Source organism: Oncorhynchus keta, chromosome 5 (genome assembly GCF_023373465.1).
Source record: "Oncorhynchus keta strain PuntledgeMale-10-30-2019 chromosome 5, Oket_V2, whole genome shotgun sequence".
NCBI lineage: Eukaryota > Metazoa > Chordata > Actinopteri > Salmoniformes > Salmonidae > Oncorhynchus > Oncorhynchus keta.
This window is the reverse complement of record NC_068425.1, coordinates 1,070,063-1,094,027: the sequence shown is the minus strand read 5'-3', so window position 1 is coordinate 1,094,027 and position 23,965 is coordinate 1,070,063. Positions and strand designations below refer to the sequence as shown.

The window sequence follows — 23,965 nt, the reverse complement described above, 5'->3', positions numbered from 1 at the left end:
ATTAGCTAGGTGGCTTGTACACAATTGTTACCGATGATACTGTATATACCAGCCTACATACATTGTATTTTGCCAAATTCTCTGTTAATCCTGTTGCCCAAATATAGCCCCGAAACCCTAAACAAACCAAAAAAAAAACACGTGTGCAATTTCTGCAACCCCCTATACTGATCTATGCCAGTATGCAAAAGCAATGATAATGCATGCAATGCTTTATTATAAAGTAGTTTTTTTCATGCATTCTGGTACCTCAGCGTACTCTGGGTCACCCCCCTCTCTGGTTCACTTTTTGTTCCTGCACTTCCCAATTTACAAATTAAGCACTGCCAAGGTGTCTTTATTTTCATACGCTCTCACTCACATCACTTTTTCCGGTGCCATCTTTCATTTATGGCATTTCAACATTGATACAAAGGGGCACATCACACTCATGTCTTTTCTTGGGACTCCACACGCACGCACACACACACACACACACACACACACTACTGTAGCATATTGTTTACATTTCTCAAATTTAGTCATCCACTGACATGGGCACAGACGTATGTATGTACAGTCATTTTCTGTGTGGTGGGCAAATTTGGTTGAACAGGAGAAGAGGATGTGATTACTTGTGGGGGTGGTGGGTTCAACAGCTGCAGGGAAGCTGATTGGTTGCTTTGGCTATCACATCTTCTTGATTAAAAGAAAGACAGATTCAGAAATTAGTTAGACATTTCCATAGTTCAATGCTGAAAAGCCTTCATTAACATGCTCCCAAAGATAGACATTCAGTATTCACTGAATGAAGTAGCCTACCCATCCACATTTACAATTTAATTATTCAAATTAAATAAATTATTCTAACAGCACATTCAATGACTCGTGATTATTATTGTAGGCTACTCCTGTACCTACCTTGTACAATACTGTAATCATTGAATGAAGTAACATATCATCCACATTTAAAATGTAATCAATTAGATAAATAATGCTATAGCACATAAAGTTATATTATCGTAGAATAGGCTACTCCCGTATGCCCACTTATGATAGGATACCGTTATGATACTGGCGTGATTTTAGGTCTTCAATCAAAGTTGTATGTTGTACCTCGTTTCCGCCCTTCAAGGAAAGGCATCCCCCATTCTATTCAGTGCAGGTGTGAATGTCCCATAGCTTTAGCACACAATGGCATGTCGGGGTAGTTTATTACAACGTACCATTTTTATATATCCTATAGCACATGTTTGTATATTTTCATTTACCATTTAATTAATCCATGAAATAAATAATACTAGCACATCAAATTACATTATTATTGTACACTAGCCTACTCCCCTATCGACACAGTAATTAATATTGCCTTCGACATTACATTATCAACTCAGCAAAAAGTAATTATTTTCAAATAATCCAAATTTGCCTTATCAACACAGTAGGCCTAAATATTTCTTTACAATATTATAACTTAAATATACTTACTCCTCAATTGGATCAAAGACATCTTGTGAATTCTTTTCATCTTCTCTAAAGAAACTATTTGGGGCAGACACTCGAAAGTTGTTGTGCGGTGTACCATTTATTTGCCATAGTTTTTCCTGTTAAAAAAACAAGCTCTCAAACATCTTGCTCATCACTCACTTTATAAACGGTCACTGATATCCAGATTCCTTTGGACATCCCTACCCTGAACCAAACCCTAAACCCTAACTGTAATCATAACCCTTACCTAACACTAAACTTAACCCTTACCTTAGCCATTTTACATTTCTACTTGATTGAGGTAGGGACATATAAGGGACCCTGCCGCCCCAGTTATGGTTAGAGCGTTGGACTAGTAACCGAAAGGTTGTAAGATCGAATCCCTGAGCTGGCAAGGTAAAAATCTGTCATTCTGCCTCTGAACAGTGGGTTAACTGCCTGTTCAGGGGCATAACTTGTGCTTCTACAGATTTGTACCATGTCAGCTCTGGGGTTTGAACTTGCAACCTTCCGGTTACTAGTCCAACCACTAGGCTACCCTGTCGCCCCACAGCGCACTACAGGTTTTGCATTTGTATTTAATATGGATCCCCATCAGCAGCTGCTCTTCCAGGGGTCCAGCAAAATTAAGGCAGTTATACATTTTTATAAACATTACAATACATTCACAACATATTAAGTGTGTGCCCTCAGGTCCCTACTCTACTATCACATATCTACAACACAAAATCCGTGTGTATAGTGTGTATGTTATCGTGTGTTTGTATGTGTCTGCCTGTTTGTTGCTTCACAGTCTCCACTGTTCCATAAGATGCATTTTTATCTGTTTTTTAAAATTTTTTACTTTACTGCTTGCATGTGTTACTTGATGTGGAATAGAGTTCCATGTAGTCATGGCTCTATATAGTACTGTGTGCCTAGTCAGAGAGGAAGAGGGAGGCCCAACTCAGTAGAAAATGTGTCTCCCTCCAGCAGATGGATTTTTTTTGTGGGGTTTCACCCACCAAGCAAGGAATATTTGCATGGCGTTCAATGATTATTGAATTTGGTCAACAAGAAAATGAATGGCTTATTTGCTACATTTTGAAAATGTTTAAATTTAACCTTTATTTTAATAGGGAAGACATATTGAGATCTAGGTCTATTTTTCAAATGCACCCTGCATAATACAACATAAATACACACATTATATACAAAATATATATACACTGAACAAAAATGTAAATGCAACATGTAAAGTGTTGGTCCCATGTTTCAGAACTGAAATATAAAGCTTATTTCTTTCAAATGTTGTACACGAATTTGTTTACATCCTTGTTAGTGAAAATGTCTCATTTACCATGATACTCCATCCACCTGACAGGTGTGGCATAGCAAGAAGCTGATTAAACAGCATGATCATTACACAGGTGCACCTTGTGCTGGGGACAATTAAAGGCCACTCTAAAATGTGCAGTTCTCACACAACACAATGCCACAGATGTCCTAGGTTGAGGAAGTGTGCATGGTGGCATGGCAATTGACATGGTGACTGCAGGAATATCCACCAGAGCTGTTGCCAGAGAACTGAATGTTCATTTCTCTACAATAAGCCACCTCCAACGTCATTTTAGAAAATTTGGCAGTACGTCCAACCAGCCTCATAGCCGTACACCACGTCAGCCTAGGACCTCCTGCGGTGTCATCTGAGACCAGCCACCAGGACAGCTGACAAACTGTGGGTTGGCATAACCGAAGAATTTCTGCACAAACTGTCAGAAACCTTATCAGGGAAGCTCATCTGTGTGCTCGTCATCCTCACCAGGGCTTGACATAACTAGTTCGATGCCGTAACCGATGGCCACTGGCACACTGGAATAGTAATAATGGCCTTAGCAGAGCATCCTACTGGACGCTTAATAGCTCTATATTAAAACATGAGTTGGTCAAGATGGAGATAAACAATTTAATTACACACTTCTGGAACAAACCTAGAAATGACAATTCATACAGTAATAACAGGGAGCTTTTTAAATATGAGGTAGGAAAATATAAGAAAATATGGGAGTATTCTTGCCAAGATAAGGAGAGCTGAAGGTGTAATTTCAAAGATCACCTCTCTTGTTCAAAAGCCTGTTGAAGGTCTCTCAGAGGAGGACAAATCTGTTCTGTTTGAGCTACAACACAAGTTGTATGATATGTATAAACTGAAAGCAGAGGGAGCTGTCAGTTTATACAGATCTAGGAAGAAGTGGCTAGAGGAGGGTGAACTAAATTAATTGTCTTTTTCCAGGTTAGAAAAATACCACTCTAAAAATAATACAATTCAACAAATAAATATTAATGGTCTCATCACAGATGATCCCACATTAATCTCTAACTTTAGTTGTAACTTCTAGCAGAATTTATATAGTTCTAAGTATTGTGAGGTTTCCTCAACACTTTTTTTGACTCTCTGGGGGACGTGAAATCAATTGGGGATGCTGTGAGTGAACAGTGTGATGACCCTATTATAGTTGAAGAGATCATTTATTCTATTGAACAGATTCAAAATAATAAGTCTCCTGGGACTGATGGTATATCTGCTTTGTTTTACAAAACTTTTCTCAACAGTTAACCCCATTTATGTTGGAGGTCTTTTCTGAAAGAATTGCAAATAATGCTCTCCCTCCCAGTTTGACTCAAGGTCTGATTACATTAATACCTAAGCCCAAGAACGACTTGATTCTCCTCGATAATTGGTGTCCAATCTGTCTGCTCAATAACGACTGCAAAATATTAGCCTCTATATTTGCAAAAAGAATGAAGGCAGTATTGGACTCAATTATAGAAGAGACCCAATCTGGCTTCATGAGGAATAGACTATATCTAATAATATCCGACTGGTGTTAGACCTTATTGACTATTCTGATCTAATCTTCCAAGATAGTTTTGTCTTCTTAGACTTTTATAAAGCCTTCGATGCAGTGAAGCATGAGTTTCTATTTCTCTCCCTTGAAAAATGTGGTTTTGGGGAATTATTTTGTAGTACTATTAAAGCTCTTTATATGAATGGGAACAGTTCCATTAAATTAAAGCATGGCGCTTCTCCTAGATTTGAAAAGAGGAATTAGGCAAGGTTGCCCAATTTCGCCTTACTTCTTCCTGCTTGCAACCCAACATATTACAAGTTGTGTTAAATCCAGCGATATAAAAGGGATCTCTATTGCTGACAGAGATAATTTCATAAATCAGCTTGCAGATGACACCATCCTCTTTTTGAAAGATGCTTACCAGATTCCTAGAGTAGTCGATGTGATAAATATTTTTTTCCAAAGCATCTGGTCTTTGCCTAAATCTTAAGTGTGAATTGTTTGCTGTTAAAGACCGTGTGATACCCTCTATATGCAATATTCCAGTCAAGGAAAAAGTTAACATACCTTGTTTTACCATGTCTAAGAATCAACAGGAAAGATGCTCATTAAATTTCATACCTATTATTGAAAAAACCAAACAGAAGTTGAACCATTGGTTGCAGAGCGATTTATTCTTGAAAGGTTGAGAATTGCTTTCTAAAGCTGAAGGTATGTCCAGACCTACTTATGCAGCCCAGTCTCTACATCTTGACAACAAAATAGGTAAAGCGGTTGACCAGATGCTTTTCAACTTCATCTGGAAAAAATGGTACACATTATATTAGGAAATCTGTCGTTATGAACACATATGAATATGGTGGTCTCCATTTTTTTGATTTTCCTTCTTTGAATAATACTTCAGATAAATTGGGCTAAGCATTTTTTAAAGAATCCAACTTCAATTTGGAATTTCATCCCTCATCTTCTCCCATTTTGGAGGCTTCAATTTTGTTACTTTGTAACTATAACATTGATAAGATTCCTACAAAATGATCTGCTTTTCATAGACAAGTATTAGCGTGGTCGTTAATATATAATAACAATTACCACACAAATACCCGCTTGTTAATAAGGTCAAATAGGTCTCTTTCAGAATTATTATTATATTATTAAGTATTACCCTGCAAATCATTACCTGAAGAAACTCAAAAAATACATTAACATTAACTGTCCTTTGGCATTGTCTACATGTAAAACAATTATGGAAAGATTTTCATAGCTTTAATTGTTAATATTCTTGATGACTTCTGTTTTTTATTGGATAACGTGCTGCTCGGTTTCCTTAACCATAATATGGATAAAGAAAAACAATTTTACCTTTATCTAATTGTGCTAATGGCAAAATGTAATATTCATAAATGTAAATTCACGAATAGAAAAACACTCTTACGTGTTTTCTATAAGGAATTCGAGCAGGACATTAAGACTGCTCTAACATTCTTCTAATAAGAAGCTGTTAAAAGAAACACATACATTGTTTTAAGGTCTTTGTGTAATCTGTCATTTGTTGTACCCCTAACATATGTTATCATTGTCTGTTTGTATACTGTTTTTTATGCAATAAAATAAAAGATTCAAAACAAAAAATATAAAAACAATTCAAAAATTGTAAAACAAAGTGACATTCCTCCACAAATACGTCCTCAATCAATACTTTAAATTACCTGAATGGCAACAGAACATCAAGAGTTAACCAATCCTGTGAACAGATTAGGCAACTCAGGTGTCTATGCTTCAACAGAAAAGTTAGATATGACAGAAGTATGAAGTAGGGCCTTGAAAACAAAACAAAAAGGGACTAATGTAGAGATCTATAAAGGACTTCAGCCAAGTACAGCCAACCTTTTGACACAGTGATGAGTATCAAAACTGTCACAAAACGAAGGGCACTAAATTATGGCATCCAAAGGTTTAAGAGTAGTAGAAGCTGCACTTTGATAAATAATATCACCATAATCAAGAACAGATAAAAAGGTTGACTGAATAATCTGCTTCTCACTGCTTAGAGAAAAGCACAATCTGTTTTTTAACGTCAAATCCATACGCCTAAGTATTTATATGCGGGAACACGTTCAACTGGAGATCCATCTAATGAGCGAACATGTACTCAACCTGAAACATTCTTAGGAGTTCAAAAACATGTATTTCATTTAGCCCGTATCAAGCAAAATGTTTATTTGATCGAATAGAAGTTTTGCAATGCTTTAATTGTTACGAGTGTACTGATTTTGAGTAGGACAAGTGACATCCCGGCAACTTTGATAAAAAAACACACATCAGAGTTGTCGAGACGGATATGGAATAATAATTGCTTTGACATGGGTGGGACAATAGTTTTTATTTATTATCGATCTTAACCCAGTCATCCAGTTAGAATGAATCCATTTTAAGAAAAACTAAGAGTGCCCATTCTTTTCATAATGTAGTATTATATTTTACTATTTACAATACAAACACACAAGCATCACATCACAATATGCACAAGAGACAAGTGCCAGTTGTGGAAACCTTACAGCAAGCTGTCACTCAAGTCCATCTGATAATCCAAATTCTTTCTATTCAGTGGAATTGTTATAGAAGGCTCATATGAATGTAAAGGAAAACGGCTATAGCTGTGGTCCAATGCTCTACCCTTTTCCTGAGATGTGCACTCCTACACCTTCTCATGGATTTAAATGGAATGGATTGGTGCAAAGGATATGGTCAAAACGCCATGCTTGCACCAATTCAATACTTTGAGAAACAGAACGCAGCCTATGATCTATCCAAGTTGACATCAGTCCCTTAATGGTAACCTTTCACCCCCTTTCCGCTTGACCCCTCTCTCACACTGCTGTCCCCTCCTGCCTCTCCCTCTTTTTCTCCTGACTTCTGAAGTACTCTTTGCTGAGTAGGACATCCCTCTTTAGGGGTAAGGTTGGCTCCTCAGCTGCCGACCCTAGCTCATCTTTCTGCCGCTGGGCGAGGAGCATGGCACGGAGCAGGGGCGGGTACGACACATAGCGTATGGGGGGCTCGGGAACAGGGTTGTAGAGTTTGAACTGCTCCTCCTCATGTTTGGGCACCAGACGCCAGTCATGGTACATCACCTTGTCCATCTCCTTCGCTTCACTCTCCTGCTTGCCTGTGGAAAATAATAATATACACAATGGTGACTTGGTCATCTTTTCCTAATCTCTTTTCACAACCACTGCTGTGATAAATATGTCAAATGGCAGTAATGCGGAGGTAGTCTGGCCCATCAGCCAGCTCTCTGTCGAGACGTCTGGTTTCACAGCGCCTCAGAACGGAACATGACTGGGAGTCTATGGCAGGAGCGGCGAAAACAGCCACCGGTTTTAATTGACTGTTCTCTCAGTCCATCACCATCTAGCACAGGGGTCTCCAACCTTTTCTAGCATGAGAAAATTAAACATGTCAAGAGCTACATATTTTTTCAAGCTTTCAAATAGGCACATTCTTCTCTTGTCCTCTCCCCTGCAACTCTTCCCCAGGTCCTTAGTGTATAGTTCTCTGTCAATATAGCTGGTAAAATAATTGATAATAAACAACTAACGGGGGCCCTATAAAATATTTTCCCGCCCCCAAATTCTGTTTAATATTTTCCCAAATTATGTTCCGTTGTATTTTTCCAGATTTTATATTGTTTGTTTTTTACTCAAAAAATTACAATTGTTAGTAGACAAACTACGTTGATGTTCAAATTCATGTCAACGCTTAAATCTGAAGACACTTTTTTTAAGTCTGTGAAAAAAAGAGAAAAAAAAGTGTGCGTTTTTAAAACCTTTTGAGCGTAGGGGGCAGTATTTTGATGTTTGGATGAAAAACGTACCCAAATGAAACTGCCTATTTCTCAGGCCCAGAATCTGCATATAATTGTCAGATTAGGAAAGAAAACACTAAAGTTCCCAAAACTGTCAAAATATTGTCTGTGAATCTAACAGAACTGATATTGCAGGCGAAAACCTGAGGAAAATCCAACCAGGAAGTGCCTAAGAGAAACAAATCTCCCTGTTCCATTGCATGCCCATCCTCCATTTAAAGGGATATCAACCAGATTCCTTTTCCTATGGCTTCCACATTTTGTGAACAGTCTTTAGACATAATTTCAGGCTTTTATTTTGAAAAATGAGCAAGAAAGATCACATCTGGCTGGGTGCCAGCAGCATTTTGCATGCGCCAACAGAGTGGAGCAGACATTTTCTCTCTCTCCTATTGAAGAAACTACTGTCCGGTTGAAATATTATCGATTATAGATTGTAAAAACAACCTGAGGATTGATTATAAAAAACGTTTGACATGTTTCTACGAACTTTACGGATACTATTTGGAATTTTCATCTGCCCAGTCGTGACTGCTCGAGCCTGTGGATTTCTGAACATAACGCGCCAACCAAATGGAGGTATTTTACATTTACATAATTTACATTTAAGTCATTTAGCAGACGCTCTTATCCAGAGCGACTTACAAATTGGTGCATTCACCTTATGACATCCAGTGGAACAGCCACTTTACAATAGTGCATCTAAATCTTTTAGGGGGGTGAGAGGGATTACTTAACCTATCCTAGGTATTCCTTAAAGAGGTGGGGTTTCAGGTGTCTCCGGAAGGTGGTGATTGACTCCGCTGTCCTGGCGTCGTGAGGGAGTTTGGGCCAGAGCAGCGAACAGTTTTGACTGGGCTGAGCGGGAACTGTACTTCCTCAGTGGTAGGGAGGCGAGCAGGCCAGAGGTGGATGAACGCAGTGCCCTTGTTTGGGTGTAGGGCCTGATCAGAGCCTGGAGGTACTGAGGTGCCGTTCCCCTCACAGCTCCGTAGGCAAGCACCATGGTCTTGTAGCGGATGCGAGCTTCAACTGGAAGCCAGTGGAGAGAGCGGAGGAGCGGGGTGACGTGAGAGAACTTGGGAAGGTTGAACACCAGACGGGCTGCGGCGTTCTGGATGAGTTTGGATGTAAAAATAATCTTTATGGAACAAAAGGAAAATGTATTGTGTAACTGGGAGTCTCGTGAGTGCAAACATCCGAAGATCAAAGGTAAGATTCATTTGATTGCTTTTCTGACTATCGTGACCAATCTGCTGTTAGCTTTTTGTAATGTTTTGTCTGCTGAGAGAGATGTCCTTACATAAACGCTTGGTATGCTTTCGCCGAAAAGCTCTTTTGAAATCTGACACGCCAGGTGGATTAACAACAAGCTAAGCTGTGTTTTGCTATATTGCACTTGTGCTTTCATGAAAATTAAATATTTTTAGTAATTAAATTTTTATTTGGTGCTCTGCAATTCAGCGGATGTTGACGAAAATGATCCCGCTAAAGGGATGGGTGCATCAAGAAGTTAAGGAATGTGCCATCTAATGTTCTGGTCTAGTGATGGTTCTGTACTGCTGCAGCTCATTTCATGTAAAGTTTGCAACTAACAATTAATAGATACAAATTATATACTTAATCATGATATACTTCTGCCAAGTAAGCCTACTTTGCAGTTAACATTTAATGAGAAGGTTTTGGGGAAAGTATTTCTATCAACCCACAAGACGATAATCACATCGACTAGCTTCACAAGGAGTGATGGACAAACTTGTACATCACACAGACAGATGTGCAATTAATTGGAAGATATGTTAGGTTTGGATTTTTAAGCCAATAGTGGCTGACCAGGGGTGGGATAATGTCAATGTTGCATTGGCTAGATATAGCCGCTGGGAGCTTGCGGTGTCTGATACTTGAGATTTGTTTATGAGTTTTGCGGCAGAATACGTGAAAATTGCATGTACTTTCAGAATTGTTTGGGGAGCTAGTCATATAGTGCCTTCGGAAAGTATTCAGACCCCTTCACTTTTTCCACATGTTGTTATGTTACAACCTTATTCTAAAATATCTACACACAATACCCCATAATGACAAAGCAAAAACAGGTTTTTATTTATTTTTGCTAATTTATAAAACAATACACATGGAAATATCATATTTACATAAGTATTCAGACCCTTCACTCAGTACTTTGTAGAAGCACCTTTGGCAGCTATTACAACATTGAGTCTTCCTGGGTATGAGCTTGGCACAGCTGTATTTGGAGTTTATCCCGTTCTTCTCTGGAGATCCTCTCAAGCTCTGTCAGGTTGGATGGGGAGCATAGCTGCACAGCTATTTTCAGGTCTCTCCAGAGATGTTAGATCAGGTTCAGTCCCTGCCTCTGAAAAAACCCACAGCATGATGCTGCCACCACCATGCTTTACCGTAGGGATTGTGCCAGGTTTCCTCCAGACGTGACGATTGGCATTCGGGCCAAAGAGTTCAATCTTGGTTTCATCAAACCAGAGAATCTTGTGTGTGTCTCATGATCGGAGTCATTTAGGTGTCTTTTGACAAACTCAAAGTAGGCTGTCATGTGCCTTTTACTGAGGAGTGGCTTCTGTCTGGGCTGGTTGGTGGAGTGCTGCAGAGATGGTTGTCCTTCTGGAAGGTTCTCCCATTTCCACAGAGGAACTCTAGAGGTCTGTCAGAGTGACCATCGGGTTCTTGGTCACCTCCCTGACCAAGGCCCTTTTCCAACGATTGTTCGGTTTGGCCGGACGGCCAGCTCTAAGAAAAGGCTTGGTGGTTCCAACCAAACTTCTTTCATTTAAGAATGATGGAGGCCGCTGTGTTCTTTGGGGTCCTTCAACGCTGCAGACATTTTTTGGTGAAACACAATCCTGTCTCGGAGCTCTACGGACAATTCCTGTCCGGGGCACTCTGTTCACAACGTTAGCATCTGCCCATACCATAACCCCACCGCCACCATGGGGCACTCTGTTCATGTTAACATCTGCCTGGTACAGTTGAAACCGAGATTCATCTGTGAAGAGCACACTTCTCCAGTGTGTTAGTGGCCATCGAATGTGGGCATTTGCCCACTGAAGTCAGTTACGACGCCGAACTGCAGTCAGGTCAAGACCCTGGTGAGGATGACGAGCATGCAGATCAGGTTCCCTGAGATGGTTTCTGACAGTTTGTGCAGAAATTATTCGGTTGTGCAAACCCACTGTTTCATCAGCTGTCCGGGTGGCTGGTCTCAGACGATCCTGCAAAATGAAGCCGGATGTGGAGGTCCTGGGCTGGCGTGGTTAAAGGTGGTCTGCGGTTGTGAGGCCGGTTGGAAGAACTGCCAAGTTCTCTAAATATATGAGGTGGCTTATGGTCGAGAAATTAACATTAAATCCTTTGGCAACAGCTCTGGTGGACATTCCTGCAGTCAGCATGCAAATTGCACGCTGTATCAACCTAAGACATCTGTGGCGTTGTGTGACAAAACTGGACATTTTAGAGTGGCATTTTGTCCCAAGCACAAGGTGCACCTGTGTAAAGTGATGCTGTTTAATAAGCTTCTTGATATGCCACACCTGCCAGGTCGATGGATTATCTTGGCAAAGGAGAAATGCTGACTAACAGCTATGTAAACAAATTTGTGCACAACATTTTTGAGAAATAAACGTTTTGTGTATATGGAATATTTCTGTGATCTTTTATTTCAGCTAATGAGACCAACACTTTACATGTTGCGTTTATATTTTTGTTCAGTGTAATAAGGCAAAGGCTAAAGCTGTAGCAGGCTCTCCCTCTCCCGCCTCAATTTTAACTACACCCCTTTCAAGTCCCACATTAATGCACACTGTTGTCTAGCCCAATAGTTGGACGACAGGAGCCGATAGTATTTTTCAGTTACAACACGTTTGTGGCGTCCGTCTTGTGTTTACACACAGGTGTTCGGAGACACAGATAGCTCATTAGCCAATTATTCTTCAGCGTTTTCCATAAACAAGTGCTGTAACATGGAACCCTAACTCTATAAAGGTGTAATAACTTAACTTTTGTAAATATATTAACTCTTAAAAAATATATACTATCGTCAATAGGCACTTAAACTGTTACCAGGCTCTATGTAACCAGCTATTCGACCCTGGGGATGAAGTTAATGCTGAAGAAACCTAAACCTAGGCATTATTTAATCTGTGAGAGATTATGCAATGACAGAGAGGCATATGAAAAGCTGCTGAAATGTCATTCTGTGAAAACAAATAAAAAGGTTGTCATCTCTTATCTGTTCACGACCACTATCGTGAATCCCATGTCGGTACTAGAGTACTACCGAGGAAAGCCAAACCTATACTTTCTTCAGGAAGAGAGCATGATATAGGATGTGTGAATGGAAAATTCTCACCTTTATAGGTCAGGACTCCCCATGCTCTGCCGTGGTCCATGTTCTACAGAGAAGGCAGCAGAGTTATAATCATGTACACTACATTACTAAAAGTATGTGGACACCTGCTCATTGAACATCTCATTTTAAAATCATGGTTATTAATATGGAGTTAGTCCCCCCTTTCCTGCTATAACAGCCTCCACTCGTCTGGGAAGGCTTTCCACTAGATGTTAGACCTTGCTTCCATTGAGGATGAGCATTGATGTTGGGTGATTACACCTGGCTCATAGTCGGCGTTCCAATTCATCTCAAATTAGTTCGATGGGATGGAGTTCACGGCTCTGTGCAGGCCAGTCAAGTTCTTCCACACCGATCTCAACAAAGCATTTCTATATGGACCTCGCTTTGTGCACGGGGGCACTGCAATGCTGAAACAGGAAAGAACATTCCCCAAACAGTTGCCACAAAGTTGGAAGAAGAAAATAGTCTAGAATGTCATTGAATGCTGTAGCGTTAATATTTCCCTTCACTGGAACTAATGGGCCTAGATCAAACCATGAAAAACAGCCTCAGACCATTATTCTTCCTCCACCAAACATTACAGTTGGCACTATGTATTGGGGCAGGTAGCATCTGCCGAACCATGATTCATCTGTCGGACTGCCAAACAATGAAGCGTGATTCTTCACTCCATAGAATGCCTTTCCATTACTCAAAAATTCAATCGGGGCAAGCTTTACACCACTCCAGCCGACGCTTGGCATTGCACATGGTGATCTTAGGCTTGTCTGCGGCTGCTCGGCTCTGGAATCCCATTTCATGAAGCTCCCGACAAACAGCTCTTGTGCCGACATTTCTTCCGAAGTTGACCGGGGCAACTCTAGCAGGGCAGAAATTTGACAAACTGACTTGTTGGAAAGGTGGCATCCTATGTCGGTGCTACGTTGAAAGTCACCGAGCTCTTTCAGTAAGGCCATTCTACTGCCATTGTTTGTCTATGGAGATTGCATGGCAGTGTGCTCGATTTTATACACCAGTCAGCAACGGGTGAGGCTGAAATGGCCGAATCCATACATTTGAAGTGGTGTCCACATACATACACTATATATACACAAAAGTATGAGGCTTTATAGTCAGACTTATCAGTGTAATAACAGTGTTATAAGCCTCCACTCCCCTTCACCCTCTACCCCTGCAACTCCTTTCCACCCCCCTCCCCACTCACTTCTGCAGTGTAGTCCACCTTGACCTTGGTGACCTGCCAGTAGCTAGGTGCTTCAGGGTGCTCTGTCAGCCAGGACTTGCGTGTGAACAGGTGGCCCACCCCGAACATCCTGAGGCCAGACAGCAGGGAGAAGAGACGGCTCTCTCTCCTCACGTCCTGAATAGAAATAAAGCAGTTCTAGGTTTTTTTCCCCGTTGTTCGAGGGCTAGGGTTCCCAGGTTTCTGAAATTCCCAGGTTTTCCCAAAAACACAGTTGGAAGATTCCCAGGTTTTCCCAAAAACACAGTCGGAAGGTTCCCAGGGTCTTGCAGAAATAAGCAGGAAATCCAGGAATCACACCAACCAGGATTTCAGGAAAACTTCTGGGAAATGTACCAGAATTTTTCAACCCTATCAAGGGAACAACAGTAGTCGATGGGATCTGGCATCAGAGACCCACAACTTTCTACTCATTATTCATTGTTAATAAAACAAACATGTATGCTTTCATTTCATTGAAATAACTCTAATTTCTGATTGCTAGTTAAGCTCCCACTTTTTACATCTGGCCTGGGGCTTGAACCATCAACCTTCTGGCTACTGGTCCTGCTTTCTAACCTCTAGGCTACCTGGTGCCCCACACACATACCTGCCAGGCAAGCACGGGCAGGGTCTTCCTGGTGTGCGGTCGCGTCATGGTGTCGTAGTCCAGTGCATACTTCTCAGACTCCCGTGGCCGATTCTTAAGCTCCCGGTACACACGGATCTTCCGGGCCATCTCAGCGATAAGGCGGATGCGCTTCTTCTTCACCATGATTGGTCAATAATGTTGTCACTAGGTCTCCTTCAGAACCTGGAGGGGGGGTGGTTACATTAGGGGTTAGGCTCACAAAGGACAGTTCTGACCATTTTACAACAGGGGTACAAATGAAGACATTCACAGATCTGATAACCTGGAGACACTCGCAGGTTTGATAAACTAGAATGACCCAAATACACTGAATGCAAACCCAGGTAAAAACGGAGTTTTTGGTCTAGTGAATTTGGGGCAGTAGCTATCTGCTGAAAGAGAATCATTAGTCCCAAATACACCAGACCATGGAACCCTAGTTTTTCCTGGGTCTGCATTCAGTGTACTCCTCAAGAGTCTGACTGTTATGTAAGATAGCAACATTCTAGTCATTAAGTAACTAGTCATCATACTGTAGGTAATCCCATTAAAGCCAAACATCTTTATTAAGAATCTCAATCAATACTGTTAAATTGAATAATGATTACCGTTAAATAGCTAAATACGGTCCGCTTAGGTTAGCTACTATTTCACGTGCTGGCACTGGCAATCTGTCTATAGCAAGCTAGCTAACATGACATATGTTAGCCAGAGAGCATGACACGCTAACGGTAGCGGGCTAGCTAAGTACTCCACTATTCAACACACAGTATTCTTGTTATCACAATAAATAAATAAAAAAGAGTTGCTTAAATTTCCAAGGGATGTTTTATTTTGCATAACTAGATAGCTACCTGAGGCTTGACTTGACCTCCACAACACACTGCTTCCTCCGAAATTGTCAAACGACGGACAAAATTCCTCCCTAGAATTATTGATACATTACTTTGGTTCCGGGATAGAAACCGTTCCGCTTTGATACGTTTTGGGGGTGGTCGCTCCGGGGACACTCCAGACTTAGTTTTTGCCCTGCGTTGTTTGCAAAGATTGAAGTTATAACAAGCAAAATACAACTATTGTAAAATTATATTCTGTAAAATGTATATAATATGTATAAGATGGAAGTAGAAGCACAAGTGTTATTGTTTATTAGTTTACTCCAATTGGGGGAGGGGTGGTAGGGATTGTAGGGAATAATTAAGGAAAATATATTCTAAAAAGATGTATATATGTACACTACCGTTCAAAAGTTTGGGGTCACTTAGAAATGTCCTTGTTTTCCATGAAAACATACATGAAATTAGTTGCAAAATGAATAGGAATTATAGTCAAGACGTTATAAATAATGATTTTTTATTGAAATAATAATTGTGTCCTTCAAACTTTGCTTTTGTCAAAGATTCCTCCATTTGCAGCAATTAGAGCCTTGCAGACCTTTGATATTCTCGTTGTCAATTTGTTGAGGTAATCTGAAAAGATTCCACCCCATACTTCCTGAAGCACCTCCCACAAATTGGATTGGCTTGATGGGCACTTCTTACAGTCAAACTGCTCCCACAACAGCTCAATAGGGTCGAGATACGGTGACTGTGCTGACCACTCCATTATAGACAGACTACCAGCTGACAGCTTCTTCCCTAGAGAGTTCTTGCATAGTTTGGAGCTGTGCTTTCAGGTCATTGTCCTGTTGTAGGAGGAAATTGGCTCAAATTAAGCACCGTCCACAGGGTATACCATGGCATTGCAAAATGGAGTGATAGGCTTCCTTCTTCAAGATCCCTTTTACCCTGTACAAATCTCCCACTCTACCACCACCAAAGCACCCCCAGACCATCACATTGCCTCCACCATGCTTGACAGATGGCATCAAGCACTCCTCAAGCGTCTTTTCGTTTTTTTTCTGTGTCTCAAAAATGTTCTTCTTTGTGATCCAAACAACTCAAACTTAGATTTGTCTGTCCATAACACATATTCCTCTTCCCAGTGTCTGTGTTCTTTTGCCCATCTTAACCTTTTCTTTTTATTGGCCAGTCTGAGGAGGCCAACAATCTCGGAGTTGCCTCTTCACTGTTGATGTTGAAACTGTTGTTTTTTTGCGGGTACTATTTAACGAAGCTACCAGTTGAGGACTTGTGAGGCGTCTGTTTCTCAAACTAGACACTCTAATGTACCTGTCCTCTTGCTCAGTTGTGCACCGGGGCCTCCCACTCCTCTTTCTAATCTGGTTAGAGCCTGTTTGTGCTGTTCTGTGAAATGAGTAGTACACAGCATTGTATGAGATCTTCAGTTTCTTGGCAATTTCTTGCATGGAATATCCTTCATTTCTCAGAACAAGAATAGACTGATGAGTTTCAGAAGAAAGTTCTTTGTTTCTGGCCATTTTGACCCTGTAATCGAACCCACAAATGCTGGTGCTCCAGATACTCAACTAGTTTAAAGAAGGCCAGTTGTATTGCTTCTTTAATTAGTGCAACAGTTTTCTGCTGTGCTAACATGATTGCAAAAGAGTTTTCTAATGATCAATTAGATTTTTAAAATGAGAAACTTGGATTAGCTAACACAACGTGCCATTGGAACACAGGAGTGATGGTTGCTGATAATGGGCCTCTGTACGCCTATGTAGATGTTCCATAAAAAAAATCTGCCGTTTCCAGCTACAATAGTCATTCACAACATTAACAATGTCTACAATGTATTTTTGATGAATTTGAAGTTGTTTTAAGGGCCAAAAAATGTGCTTTTCTTTAAAAAACAAGGACATTTCTAAGTGACCCCAAACATTTGAACGGTAGTGTATAAATATGTATGCATACATATATATATGTATATGTTTGTGTGTGTGTGTGTGTATGTATGTATGTACAGTCAGGGCCAACAGTTTTGAGAATGACACAAATATTAATTTCCACAAAGTTTGCAGCTTCAGTGTCTTTAGATATTTTTGTCAGATGTTACTATGGAATACTGAAGTATAATTACAAGCATTTCATAAGTGTCAAAGGCTTTTATTGACAATTACATGAAGTTGATGCAAAGAGTCAATATTTGCAGTGTTGGCCCTTCTTTTTCAAGACCTCTGCAATCCGCCCTGGCATGCTGTCAATTAACTTCTGGGCCACATCCTGACTGATGGCAGGCCAATCAATGCTTGGTGTTTGTCAGAATTTGTGGGTTTTGGTTTGTCCACCCGCCTCTTGAGGATTGACCACAAGTTCTCAATGGGATTAAGGTCTGGAGTTTCCTGGCCATGGACCCAAAATATCAGTGTTTTGTTCCCCAAGCTAATTAGTTATCACGTTTGCCTTATGGCAAGGTGCTCCATCATGCTGGAAAAGGCATTGTTCGTCACTAAACTGTTCCTGGATGGTTGGGAGAAGTTACTCCCGGATGTGTTGGTACCATTCTTTATTCATGGCTGTGTTCTTAGGCAAAATTGTGAGTGAGCCCACTCCCTTGGCTGAGAAGCAACCCCTCACATGAATGGGCTCAGGATGCTTTACTGTTGGCACAGGACTGATGGTAGCGCTCACCTTGTCTTCTCTGGACAAGCTTTTTTCCGGATGCTCCAAACAATCAGAAAGGGAATTCAATGGGGAAAATCATTTTATCCCAGTCCTCAGCAGTCCAATCCCTGTACATTTTGCAGAATATCAGTCTGTCCCTGAAGTTTTTCTTGGAGAGAATTGGCTTCTTTGCTGCCCTTCTTGACAACAGGCCATCCTCCAAAAGTTTTCGCCCTACTGTGAGTGCAGATGCACTCACACCTGCCTGCTGCCATTCCTGAGCAAGCTCTGTACTGGTGGTGCCCCGATCCCGCAGCTGAATCAACTTTAGGAGACGGTCCTGGCACTTGCTGGACTTTCTTGGGTGCCCTGAAGCCTTCTTCACAACAATTGAACCGCTCTCCTTGACGTTCTTGATGATCTGATAAATGGTTAATTTAGGTGCAATCTTACTGGCAGCAATATCCTTGCCTGTGAAGCCCTTTTAAAGCAAAGCTATAATTACATTACATTTAAGTCATTTAGCAGACGCTCTTATCCAGAGCGACTTACAAATTGGTGAATTTACCTTATGACATCCAGTGGAACAGCCACTTTACAATAGTGCATCTAAATCTTTTAAGGGGGGTGAGAAGGATTACTTACCCTATCCTAGGTATTCCTTGAAGAGGTGGGGTTTCAGGTGTCTCCGGAAGGTGGTGATTGACTCCGCTGTCCTAGCGTCGTGAGGGAGTGTGTTCCACCATTGGGGAGCCAGAGCAGCGAACAGTTTTGACTGGGCTGAGCGGGAACTGTACTTCCTCAGTGGTAGGGAGGCGAGCAGGCCAGAGGTGGATGAACGCAGTGACCTTGTTTGGGTGTAGGGCCTGATCAGAGCCTGGAGGTACTGAGGTGCCGTTCCCCTCACAGCTCCGTAGGCAAGCACCATGGTCTTGTAGCGGATGCGAGCTTCAACTGGAAGCCAGTGGAGAGAGCGGAGGAGCGGGGTGACGTGAGAGAACTTGGGAAGGTTGAACACCAGACGGGCTGCGGCGTTCTGGATGAGTTGTAGGGGTTTAATGGCACAGGCAGGGAGCCCAGCCAACAGCGAGTTGCAGTAATCCAGACGGGAGATGACAAGTGCCTGGATTAGGACCTGCGCCGCTTCCTGTGTGAGGCAGGGTCGTACTCTGCGGATGTTGTAGAGCATGAACCTACAGGAACGGGCCACCGCCTTGATGTTAGTTGAGAACGACAGGGTGTTGTCCAGGATCACGCCAAGGTTCTTAGCGCTCTGGGAGGAGGACACAATGGAGTTGTCAACCGTGATGGCGAGATCATGGAACGGGCAGTCCTTCCCCGGGAGGAAGAGCAGCTCCGTCTTGCCGAGGTTCAGCTTGAGGTGGTGATCCGTCATCCACACTGATATGTCTGCCAGACATGCAGAGATGCGATTCGCCACCTGGTCATCAGAAGGGGGAAAGGAGAAGATTAATTGTGTGTCATCTGCATAGCAATGATAGGAGAGACCATGTGAGGTTATGACAGAGCCAAGTGACTTGGTGTATAGCGAGAATAGGAGAGGGCCTAGAACAGAGCCCTGGGGGACACCAGTGGTGAGAGCGCGTGGTGAGGAGACAGATTCTCGCCACGCCACCTGGTAGGAGCGACCTGTCAGGTAGGACGCAATCCAAGCGTGGGCCGCGCCGGAGATGCCCAACTCGGAGAGGGTGGAGAGGAGGATCTGATGGTTCACAGTATCGAAGGCAGCCGATAGGTCTAGAAGGATGAGAGCAGAGGAGAGAGAGTTAGCTTTAGCAGTGCGGAGCGCCTCCGTGATACAGAGAAGAGCAGTCTCAGTTGAATGACTAGTCTTGAAACCTGACTGATTTGGATCAAGAAGGTCATTCTGAGAGAGATAGCGGGAGAGCTGGCCAAGGACGGCACGTTCAAGAGTTTTGGAGAGAAAAGAAAGAAGGGATACTGGTCTGTAGTTGTTGACATCGGAGGGATCGAGTGTAGGTTTTTTCAGAAGGGGTGCAACTCTCGCTCTCTTGAAGACGGAAGGGACGTAGCCAGCGGTCAGGGATGAGTTGATGAGCGAGGTGAGGTAAGGGAGAAGGTCTCCGGAAATGGTCTGGAGAAGAGAGGAGGGGATAGGGTCGAGCGGGCAGGTTGATGGGCGGCCGGCCGTCACAAGACGCGAGATTTCATCTGGAGAGAGAGGGGAGAAAGAGGTCAGAGCACAGGGTAGGGCAGTGTGAGCAGAACCAGCGGTGTCGTTTGACTTAGCAAACGAGGATCGGATGTCGTCGACCTTCTTTTCAAAATGGTTGACGAAGTCATCTGCAGAGAGGGAGGAGGGGGGAGGGGAGGAGGATTCAGGAGGGAGGAGAAGGTGGCAAAGAGCTTCCTAGGGTTAGAGGCAGATGCTTGGAATTTAGAGTGGTAGAAAGTGGCTTTAGCAGCAGAGACAGAGGAGGAAAATGTAGAGAGGAGGGAGCGAAAGGATGCCAGGTCCGCAGGGAGGCGAGTTTTCCTCCATTTCCGCTCGGCTGCCCGGAGCCCTGTTCTGTGAGCTCGCAATGAGTCGTCGAGCCACGGAGCGGGAGGGGAGGACCGAGCCGGCCTGGAAGATAGGGGACATAGAGAGTCAAAGGATGCAGAAAGGGAGGAGAGGAGGGTTGAGGAGGCAGAATCAGGAGATAGGTTGGAGAAGGTTTGAGCAGAGGGAAGAGATGATAGGATGGAAGAGGAGAGAGTAGCGGGGGGAGAGAGCGAAGGTTGGGACGGCGCGATACCATCCGAGTAGGGGCAGTGTGGGAAGTGTTGGATGAGAGCGAGAGGGAAAAGGATACAAGGTAGTGGTCGGAGACTTGGAGGGGAGTTGCAATGAGGTTAGTGGAAGAACAGCATCTAGTAAAGATGAGGTCGAGCGTATTGCCTGCCTTGTGAGTAGGGGGAAGGTGAGAGTGTGAGGTCAAAAGAGGAAAGGAGTGGAAAGAAGGAGGCAGAGAGGAATGAGTCAAAGGTAGACGTGGGGAGGTTAAAGTCGCCCAGAACTGTGAGAGGTGAGCCGTCCTCAGGAAAGGAGCTTATCAAGACATCAAGCTCATTGATGAACTCTCCGAGGGGACCTGGAGGGCGATAAATGATAAGGATGTTAAGCTTGAAAGGGCTGGTAACTGTGACAGCATGAAATTCAAAGGAGGCGATAGACAGATGGATAAGGGGAGAAAGAGAGAATGACCACTTGGGAGAGATGAGGATCCCGGTGCCACCACCCCGCTGACCAGAAGCTCTCGGGGTGTGCGAGAACACGTGGGCGGACGAAGAGAGAGCAGTAGGAGTAGCAGTGTTATCTGTGGTGATCCATGTTTCCGTCAGTGCCAAGAAGTCGAGGGACTGGAGGGAGGCATAGGCTGAGATGAACTCTGCCTTGTTGGCCGCAGATCGGCAGTTCCAGAGGCTACCGGAGACCTGGAACTCCACGTGGGTCGTGCGCGCTGGGACCACCAGATTCGGGTGGCCGCGGCCACGCGGTGTGGAGCGTTTGTATGGTCTGTGCAGAGAGGAGATAACAGGGATAGACAGACACATAGTTGACAGGCTACAGAAGAGGCTACGCTAATGCAAGGAGATTGGAATGACAAGTGGACTACACGTCTCGAATGTTCAGAAAGTTAAGCTTAATGACGGCACGTGTTTCCTTGCAGGTAACTATGGATGACAGAGAAAGAACAATGATTCCAAGCACCACCCTCCTTTTGAAGCTTCCAGTCTGTTATTCAAACTCAATCAGCATGACAGAGTGATCTCCAGCCTTGTCCTCGTCAACACTCACACCTGTGTTAATGAGATAATCACTGTCATGATGTCAGCTGGTCCTTTTGTGGCAGGGCTGAAATGCAGTGGAAATGTTTATGGGGATTCAGTTCATTTGCATGGCAAACTTTGCAACTAATTGCAATTCCTCTGATCACTCTTCATAACATTCGGGAGTATATGCAAATTGCCATTATACAAACTGAGGCAGCAGACTTTGTGAAAATTAATATTTGTGTCATTCTCAAAACATTTGGCCACGAATGTACAGTTGAAGTCGGAAGTTTACATACATTTAGGGTGGAGTCATTAAAACCCGTTTTTCAACCACGCCACAAATTTCTTGTTAACAAACTATCGTTTTTGGCAAGTCTGTTAGGACATCTACTTTGTGCATGACACAAGTAATTTTTCCAACAATTGTTAAAGACAGATTATTTCACTTTTAATTCACTGTATCAGAATTCCAGTGGGACAGAAGTTTACATACACTAAGTTGACTGTGCCTTTAAACAGCTTGGAAAATTCCAGAAAATTATGTCATGGCTTTAGAAGCTTCTGATAGCCTAATTGACATCATTTTGGTCAATTGGAGGTGTATCTGTGGATGTATTTCAAGGCCTACCTTCCAACTCAATGCCTCTTCGCTTGACATCATGGGAAAATCAAAAGAAATCAGCCAAGATGTCAGAAAAAAAAATTGTAGACCTCCACAAGTCTGGCTCATCCTTGGGAGGAATTTCCAAACGGCTGAAGGTACCACGTTCATCTGTACAAACAATAGTACTCAAGTATAAACACCATGGGACCACGCAGCCGTCATACCGCTCAGTAAGGAGACGCGTTCTGTCTCCTAGAGATGAACGTACTTTGGTGCGAATAGTGAAAATCAATCCCAGAAGAACAGCCAAGTACTCTGTGAAGATGCTGGAGGAAACAGGTACAAAAGTGTCTATATCCACAGTAAAACGAGTCCTACATCGACATAACCTAAAAGGCCACTCAGCAAGGAAGAAGCCACTGTTCCAAAACAGCCATAAAAAAGCCAGACTACGATTTGCAACTGCACATGGAGACAAAGATCATACTTTTTGGAGAAATGTCCTCTAGTCTGATGAAATAAAAATATAACTGTTTGGCCATAATGACCATCGTTAAGTTTGGAGGAAAATGGTTGATGTTTGCAAGCCAAAGAACATCATCCCAACCTTTTTTTAAATTTATTTTAATTTCACCTTAATTTAACCAGGTAGGCTAGTTCAGAACAAGTTCTCATTTGCAACTGTGACCTGGCCAAGATAAAGCATAGCAGTGTGAACATACAACACAGAGTTACACATGGAGTAAACAATTAACAAATCAATAACACAGTAGAAAAAAAGAGTCTATATACATTGTGTGCAAAAGGCATGAGGAGGAAGGCGAATAATTACAATTTTGCAGATTAACACTGGAGTGATAAATGATCAGATGGTCATGTACAGGTGGAGATATTGGTGTGCAAAAGAGCAGAAAAGTAAATAAATATAAACAGTATGGGGATGAGGTAGGTAAAATTGGGTGGGCTATTTACCGATAGACTATGTACAGCTGCAGTGATCGGTTAGCTGCTCAGATAGCAGATGTTTGAAGTTGGTGAGGGAGATAAAAGTCTCCAACTTCAGTGATTTTTGCAATTCGTTCCAGTCACAGGCAGCAGAGAACTGGAACGAAAGGCGGCCAAATTAGGTGTTGGCTTTAGGGATGATCAGTGAGATGCACCTGCTGGAGCATGGGGGTGGCAGCATCATGTTGTGGGGGTGCTTTGCTACAGGAGGAACTGGTGCACTTCACAAAATAGGTGGCATCATGAGGAAAGAAAAGTATGTGGATATATTGAAGCAACATCTCAAGACATCAGTCAGGAAGTTAAAGCTTGGTCGAAAATGGGTCTTCCATATTTCCAAAGTTGTGGCAAAATGGCTTAAGGACAACAAAAGTCCAGGTATTGGAGTGGCCATCACAAAGCACTGACCTCAATCCTATAAAACATTTGTGGGCAGAACTGAAAAAGCGTGTGCGAGCAAGGAGGCCTACAAATCTGACTCAGTTACTCCAGCACTGTCAGGAGGAATTGGCCAAATGTGATGGGAATGTGATAAAAAAAATTAAAACAGAAAATGTTATTTATTCATTTTTTATTTCACCTTTATTTAACCAGGTAGGGTAGTTGAGAACAAGTTCTCATTTGCAACTGCGACCTGGCCAAGATAATGCGTAGC

The 23,965-nt window shown here is 42.5% G+C and overlaps 1 protein-coding gene across 2 annotated transcripts; it reads right to left on the bottom strand.

The window, feature by feature from the left end:
* Positions 1–6,659: 6,659 nt before the first annotated feature.
* On the bottom strand, positions 6,660–15,409 carry mrps34 (mitochondrial ribosomal protein S34). Of its 2 annotated transcripts, none has more exons than XM_035770580.2 (5): positions 15,252–15,409; positions 14,377–14,580; positions 13,749–13,904; positions 12,542–12,584; positions 6,660–7,464 (listed from the first exon to the last, which is right to left on the bottom strand). In XM_035770580.2, exons 2-5 carry the CDS (start codon positions 14,539–14,541, stop codon positions 7,166–7,168), a joined length of 663 nt encoding a protein of 220 aa, XP_035626473.1. In that variant the 5' UTR covers positions 14,542–14,580; positions 15,252–15,409; the 3' UTR covers positions 6,660–7,165. The 2 variants fall into 2 exon arrangements, with proteins under 2 accessions (XP_035626473.1, XP_035626474.1); XM_035770581.2 differs by lacking the exon at positions 15,252–15,409 and adding an exon at positions 15,006–15,223.
* Between the last annotated feature and the right edge of the window lie 8,556 nt (positions 15,410–23,965).